Source organism: Diaphorina citri, unplaced genomic scaffold, assembly GCF_000475195.1.
Source record: "Diaphorina citri unplaced genomic scaffold, Diaci psyllid genome assembly version 1.1 scaffold10783, whole genome shotgun sequence".
NCBI lineage: Eukaryota > Metazoa > Arthropoda > Insecta > Hemiptera > Psyllidae > Diaphorina > Diaphorina citri.
The window spans coordinates 1-7,924 of record NW_007388157.1 but is presented as its reverse complement, the minus strand read 5'-3'; the positions used below and the strand labels follow the sequence as shown (position 1 = coordinate 7,924).

At 40.5% G+C, this 7,924-nt stretch overlaps 1 protein-coding gene across 1 annotated transcript; it reads left to right on the top strand.

The window, feature by feature from the left end:
• Window positions 1-1,220: 1,220 nt before the first annotated feature.
• Window positions 1,221-7,918, top strand: LOC103522742 (bromodomain and WD repeat-containing protein 3-like; the record flags this gene model as incomplete). Its single annotated transcript, XM_008487835.3, has 3 exons — window positions 1,221-1,285; window positions 2,479-5,947; window positions 6,181-7,918. Coding segments are annotated over exons 2-3 (5,124 nt in total), but the record flags the coding sequence as incomplete, so codon positions are not given.
• Between the last annotated feature and the right edge of the window lie 6 nt (window positions 7,919-7,924).

The following is a 7,924-nucleotide window of genomic DNA, read 5'->3' as shown; positions in this document are numbered from 1 at the left end:
TCTGGTAAGACAACAAGTATCTCGAGAACGTGAGAGCTAGAGACGTTGGAAATCTTGTATGTAGCTGTCAAATGTGACACAGGATATGATGCGACACGAAACTTTTGGTTTAAGACCGGTGCAGCGCTTGGCGGAGATTTTACCGCCTTTTTGGGGTTTTCGGTGTAATCTTACACAATATCTCGGGAAACGTTATGAGCTAGGAGACTTGAGAATTGTGCGTACGCTCGCTGGTTCTCAGAATGTGACCAAGGATGCACACAAAAAGTTTAGTCTGAGACTCGCTAGCATTGTAGTCGTAAATTTAATGTGGATTGTTGAATACTTCGGTCGCGAATTTGTGTGACAGGGAAAAAGAAAGTAGGTAGGTCCTTAATGAAAATAAAAATCTATCTAGAATACGGTACCTACTCGTAGATACATGAAAATATACAGAGATTTACATATATTTTCTATCCAATATATCTAAAGAGTTTTCATTTCATTTTATTTTATTAATTTCTACTTTTGTGATAGATGTGGAGAGAGTGGGTCGGGAAGAGCGAGTGAGTCTTTTTCTCTGCTCTCTCTCGTCTGCCCGTTACTACCATAGGATGGCCTACCTTACCGTAATTGTTAGTTTGTGTGAAGATAGGGTCAGGGTACCTATTGCACATCATTGTAATTCTCATTTTCGAACGGGGGAGCGCTACCTACCTAAAGAAACTAGTATAGCTCCCAGACTGTAGTAATCAGGTAATGAAAGTAAAATGAAGGGGTCACTAGGAACACAGAAACCCCAAAGAAATCTTTGTGCAGATATCGATCGATTATGTAAACGATCCTTTTGTTGTGAGGAAAGTAAAAAAAAAACATATGGTGCGCATGCGGCATAATGGTTTTTCACAAACACAGACCCAGAGAAATCGAACGTTTTGTAATATAAAAAAAAATTAAAAAAGTCTGTGAATCTGTGCTTTGCTTTTTGCTGAGTTCAATTAAATTTTGTAAGAATTATTAATAAATTCAGGTCTCGTAGACCATCTTAAACTCAATATCGAATTGTCAAATGTCTTGGGAAACTGCCATGTGTGGTAATGTAGCGCAGCTGATTTCCTTTGGTAACCACCCATTCTTGGATCGACAGACAAGCGTCACGATAATATGTTACTTCATTCTAACTTTTTAAAACCTTGAAAAACTGGATTCAAGAACGCTGGAAATAAAGTATTCTATATGTGAACAAGAAGATTTTCATAATGGTTTTTCTTTGATTGTAGCCAGAAAGTATTTTGGTTTGTCAGAGGTCAGTTTTCATGCATTGCATCAGATGATCCGGAATGCTTACCTTCAAGTTGTCATTGTAACTGCTATAGCTCTCCCTGATTGTTGAAGACAAAATCAGCTATATGCTATACCATCCTAGATTTAGTACACCTACCTACCTTGTAAGTTCTATGTCAGGGTTTGATTCCCACCCCAGGGTTAAACTTTTCCCTAAACAGTCAAGGTTTCATTTATATAGTTACCCTCTTGTTAAGGAAAAAAAAGCTATAACCCAGAGTGATTTTCTCAAAATGAGATACCTACATCCTGAACCACAGTCAACTGTTAAAAGACTAATAGGTACACATTCATTTTAGGTAGATTGAACACTTAAAAAAAAAGAAGCCTTGCTAAGCTGGTTAGGTTAATTTGGGTCTCTTGATTTATTGGTACCCCATTTAAACTTGCCTGTTGATCAAAATGCTGACATTTCCAGTTTTTTCCTACCTACCTACTAGGTTTAACCAACCATCCCGTATTTTCCCAGGACATCTCATTTTTTTTGGGGGAAAAAAATGTCCTGCCGGGACAGACCTTTGACCCGTTTTTTCCAAATTTGACAGAGAAACCATCTGAAACAAACTAACAACAGTAAAAATGACTTGAAAAAAAAAGATCATTTTATGAAGATTTTTATTGAATGTCCAAAGATTGTAGAACAATTTTTTAAAAATTTCACCTGTGGTGCTGTTCATTCAGCTTCTCTTATTATTATACATACACAATAGTGCTTATTTTTAAACTGCTTGAATAGGACTGAAAAATCCCTTTACTAACTCCAGCAGTAGGCTACTACCTACTATTATTGTTGTTAAATGTTCATTTTCTTTATGATGAAATTCCATACCTTGGCTGGGATTGAACCACACCTTCCTGCTTACCCTTGACCACTATGCCCTAAGCATGAATACTTATCTTTTCATGTTAAGTTTTTTCAATTTTTGACAGTAAAAAAGTGTTCTGAAATATAAAAATATGTGTTGTTTTTTTTTTTTTTTTCGCCCCCCCCCCTCAAAAAAATTATCCCAATTAAAAATTGGAAATTGTCATGGGCAAAAATCCATTTTATAAGCCTTTTTTCCAATTTTTCCCGTAAAGGCAGAAAAAAAAGTTGGCATTCCTACTACCTACCTACCTACCTACTTACAAAATGATTTTCTTTGTTATTTTCAGACACCAACAATAATTCAAACCTGTGACAACAACCTGTGTAGATTTATTCACTGAAAATAAAATTTCATGACATAGAGTTTCTCATGTCAGCCATGGAAACGGAGAGATTAACTCGTTTAGATCAAGAGCTTATGCTCCTTATCATCAAATATTTGGAGAAAGGTCCATGTCATGAGGCTGCTAAGGTTCTCACAGATCTAGTTGAAGCTAAGAATCTATTGCCAGAGAGATATGACTGGGAAGGTGCAACCCACTCACAAACCCTGGCTGAGGTTGCTTCCAGTCACCCCAATGTCACTGCCTCATTCCTGCCAAAAATTTGTCAGCGCCTTGGACCCTTGTTAGACAAGGAGCTAAAACCAAACTTCCCTGGCCTCAAATCTTTGCTCTCTGGAGGTAGTCAATCCCTATTACGAAGTGAGAAAAGTTTAGCTAAATCAGTGTTGAGTTCCTATGATTACATTGCAAGGCAACATGGTACTTCCTTGCTTGTACCTAACAGTGTTAAAGTCCATAATACAGTTAATGTACTCAGGTCTAGAGAATACTCTGGACCCCTCTCACGCTCTCTAATGATCTCTTCACACAAATATAGCAACCTACGTCAACATTATGTAAACCTGGGTCATCTATCAGCTGTATTCTGTGTACTGTTTGATAAGCTAGGTGAAGTCATAGTGACAGGTGCCGATGACTTGCTGATCAAACTATGGCGAGCACGAGATGGGAAGCTATTGGCAACACTACGAGGCTGTAGTGGAGAGATATCTGATATTGCTATAGACAATAGGAATATACTACTAGCTGCTGGCACTGTAGATAAAACAATCCGGATATGGAATCTACAAACCTTAGCCCCTATCAGTGTACTTGTAGGACATCAAGGTATCATCACTGGAGTCAACTTCTGTCCTCTAGAAGTGAATGGATTTAACTACCTCGCTTCAACCAGTACAGATGGATGTATTGGATTCTGGAAGTACAAGCTAGATATTGATATCAGCAAGACAGTATTTCATGAACCTGTTATGTTCAATGAAAGGATAAGACCAGGTAATGCACATATCCTATGTAGTTCTTTCTCCCCTGGAGGTTTGTTCCTGGCTACGGGAAGTGGGGATCATCATGTCAGAGTGTACAAGATGGATGGTGTGGATTCGCCTCTAGGAATTCTGGAAGTAGAAGAACATAGTGATAAAGTAGACAGCATTCAATGGTCACACTCTCACCTCCGATTTGTGTCTGGATCAAGAGATGGCACAGCTCTGATCTGGTATTACAAGTGTTCTCAGTGGAGATTCATAAGGTTGGATATGAACACATGCTTACCTCACACAAAGGAGACCTCAGATGAAACCAACAAGAAGATAAAAGTAACCATGGTAGCATGGGATGCCTCAGACCGCTGGGTCATAACTGCTATCAATTTCAACTTTCAAATTAAAATCTGGGATGCATTCAATGGGGATCTAGTCCAAGTACTCAAAGGTCATACCAATGAAGTGTTTGTATTGGAAAGCCATCCATTTGATTCTCGAGTCCTCTTGAGTGCAGGACATGATGGACTTATTATTATCTGGGATATATTGTCATCCAAGCAAAGAGGTTACAAGTGGTTTCACAATATTGTAGAAGGACAGGGGGAGGGTGCATTGTTTGATGGTAAATGGTCCCCTGACGGAACTACCTGTGCTCTGACAGACTCTTATGGTCATTTGCTTGTCTATGGACTAGGAGGATTTAAACGACCCCAGAATATTCCCAGAGAACTTTTCTTCCACACAGATTACAGAACACTAAACAGACCGAATGGATTGTTCGAACCAACCTATGATGAAGTGACAAATCTACCACCCCATCTCATGCCACCACCTTTCCTAGTGGATCTCAATGGTACACCTTACCCTCCTGAAGTACAACGACTAGTACCTGGGCGAGAGAATGCAGATGATACTGAATTACTTCCTGATATTACTACCAATGATGATGGTCATGTAGAAATAGTGGAAGGTAGTGAGAGAAACGGGGAGAGACCTGTAGAGGTAGAAGGCCAGAGACACTATAATGATCACGGTCATGTGTACATACAGACGTCACACGTACACGTCTTACGATCCCGTGCTAATGGTGAGTCTAGTGCAGCAACAGAAGGTACAAGCCCAAGTGGTACTGCTCCCACTGCACAGAATAAGAACTTTGTCAAGCGACTGCCTCTCAGTCAACACAAGATTGTAGTTGAGAGGATAAATGCTTTTGCTGAAATTGAATCCGAGGAATTCATAAAAGAGTCCAAAAAGTTATTTGATAGTTCCACCACGACACAGCCACTGGTTGTCAAGAAAGAGAAGAAAAAGAAAGTCGTACGTCAGGCCCGTACTAGAGCAGAATATTCTGAACATATACAAGATCAGTATGAAGATCCAGATAACTTGAGTCTATCTGGTAGTGAAGAATCTGCATCTGATTCAGATCAATCTCAAGTTGATGTTAGTGATCTGTGTGAGAGTTCTTCTAGTTCGGGAGGTACTTCTAGCTCTGACTACTCTGACTGGATACATGAAGGTGTCAACCTGGAACCACCCAAACGTGTACGTCGGCACACCAAGGTCAAACCTATTCAAGTGTCACTACCCAAACAGCTTATTCCAGAGGAGGTCCCTGATATTTATAAACCATCTGATTGGCTTGCTGAAGTGGTACCTAAGAAGGCGCCCTATTACCCTCAGATGGGAGATGAGGTGATGTTCTTCAAGCAAGGATACCAGAAGTATGTAGACGCTGTACGAAGCAAGGGTATTTATGAGCTGAGTAGACTTCGGAGTAGTCCATGGGGAAATTTGATCCTGCAAGAACCAGAGCTGGTCAAAGTAGTTGGGATCAAGTACGAGATTGCACCTCCCAGGATGTGTTGTCTAAAGCTAGCTGTCATGAAACCTAATGGCAAGCTCACGAATGAATTCTTCAACATCAAATACCATGACATGCCAGATGTGATAGACTTCTTTGTGTTGAGACAAATCTATGAGACTGCCATCGCCAGGGAGTGGAATGTTGGTGACAGGTTCTGTAGTATGATCGATGATGCATGGTGGTGGGGTACCATCGAGGGGAAACCATCCCCTACCAAGTCTCCATTCCTGGGCTACAAGATACTATGGGATAATAATGAGCGGGAGAATCTGAGTCCATGGGATCTGGAGCCACCTAAGGAAGGCAAAGAGGCAACGGAACCTGGAGGTTCTTTACCTGTAGAACCTGAAGAAATACAAGAATTGCTGTATCATCCCAGACCAGATGAGTGGCCACAGGGGGATAGAGATGCTACATGTGAGAAGATTATTACTGGACTAGAAGAGGTCATGGGGTTGTCAGTGGCAGAACCATTCCTAGTACCAGTAGATATCAGTCAGTATCCTGCCTATGCCTATGTCGTGGAGTATCCTGTAGATCTGACCACACTGCGAGCCAGGTAATTATTTGCTTGCCATTTACTTACCTTAAAAAAATACTTTAAGAAAAACAGCTACCTACCTGACCGTGGATGATTTCAGATTTATGTTTTATATTTGAGGACAATACCCTTATGTTGGTTTTATAATTTATTATTCTACCGATGAGTATCAATCCAATTAGCTAAAATCAGAAAAGATATAACTTAGAAAAAAAAAATTGAATCGATAATGTTTTGTTGTTTTGTTTCAGATTTCAAAATCGCTTTTACCGTCGAATCACTTCCGCCCAGTTTGACGTCCGATACTTGGCAGCTAATGCTGAGAAATTCAATGAACCTCACAGTAACATTGTCAAGTATGCTCGTATCATTACTGATCTCTTGCTACGGATTATCAAGGAACCTAATCCAGTAGATGTACCTGTGGTGTATCATGAACTATTGCAGAACTATGAGACATCGAGCTCTGAGGAGGAAGAGGAAGAAGATTCCAAGTCTAGGCAACGTAGAGTTCGACCCACTGCAGTGACAAGAGCTCAGAGAGAAGCTATGAACCAGAAGAAATTAAAGAGACCTTTCAACTGGAAGAATGAATGTCGGGAAGTACTGGAGACACTATGGGTGTGTCCTGACAGTGAACCATTCCGTAAACCTGTGGATAAACTAGACCATCCTGACTATGATAAGATAGTAATAGCACCCATGGACCTAGGTACGATACGTGAAGAGTTGCGTGGTGACAACTACGAGTCACCTATCGACTTTGTCAAGGATGTTAAACGTGTGTTCCATAATTCCCGCAACTATAACCAAAACAAAAGATCTAAGATCTACATCATGACGACGCGACTCAGTGAGTTTGCTGAGGAACACTTGAGACGTCTTACTGTTCGGTGGAATAGTCACAAGAATAAAGAGAATAAGAAAGATTCTAAGCGAGGCGAGAAGAAAATCAAGCGAATGAAACGTAGAAGACGGAAGATTCGTAGAACTTTGGTGGAAAGTGATGATGAGGTTTTATCGAGGAAGCGACGGGGAAAGAGTACTTATGAGAATGACTTTGACTTCAATCCAGCTGGAGAAACCAAGACCAAAGCTGAAAGTGGAAATGAACAGGTGGAGGAAGTGAAGACCAGAGTACGGAGGAGATCTAGCAATCGATCCAGATCAAATAGCCAAGATAATGAGGAAAATGATGAAGAAGATGTTGATATAGACAACTTTGACCCTGAGCAACCTGGACCTTCCACATCCTATGCGGAACCTGTAGCGTCTACATCACGAGGCAGGTTTGCAGGTCGTGCTGCCAAGAGGAAATTTAAAGAAGAAAGTGCATCTGAAAGCCAAGAAGATGAAAACAGTATTCCTGAAACAGACACTACAGAACAACCTGCCAAGAAACTCAAAGTCCTCTATCCAAAGCGAAGAGGTCAACAGAGTGAAGATGGATCTGGAGATAATGCCTCAGAGATGTCTGAACTCAAGCAAGATCCATTGAGTCTACATGATGAGAACGAAGATGAAGATAATACAAACGAGATGGGAAAGAGAAAACGTACGACTCGCCTTGTGAAATCTAATGAACCTGAAGATGAAGAGGATGACGATGATGAGTCAGATGAAGATTATTCACCTAGCACACATGCTGTCACTAAGAGAAAACGTAGTGTACGAGTGGAGAAATCTAATGAAGTGGATGAGGACGAAGAATCTGATGAAGACTATAAACCAAGTAAACATGAAATAGCAAAGAAAAGAAGAAATGCTCGGGCTGAGAAATCATCACGAGGTAGTAGGAGCAAGGGAGAGTATCTACCGAGGTCTACTAGACGGAAAGTACATCCGAAGAAGACAGATGAGGCTTTTGAATATTACTCAGGTAGTCTGAGTGAAGAGAATTCCCATAGTAATAGTAACAGTGATAGTAGTAGTGAAAGCGGTAGTAGTAGTCAATCTAGTGAAGAAGACTCTGAAGATGAGGATTGGACACGTCAT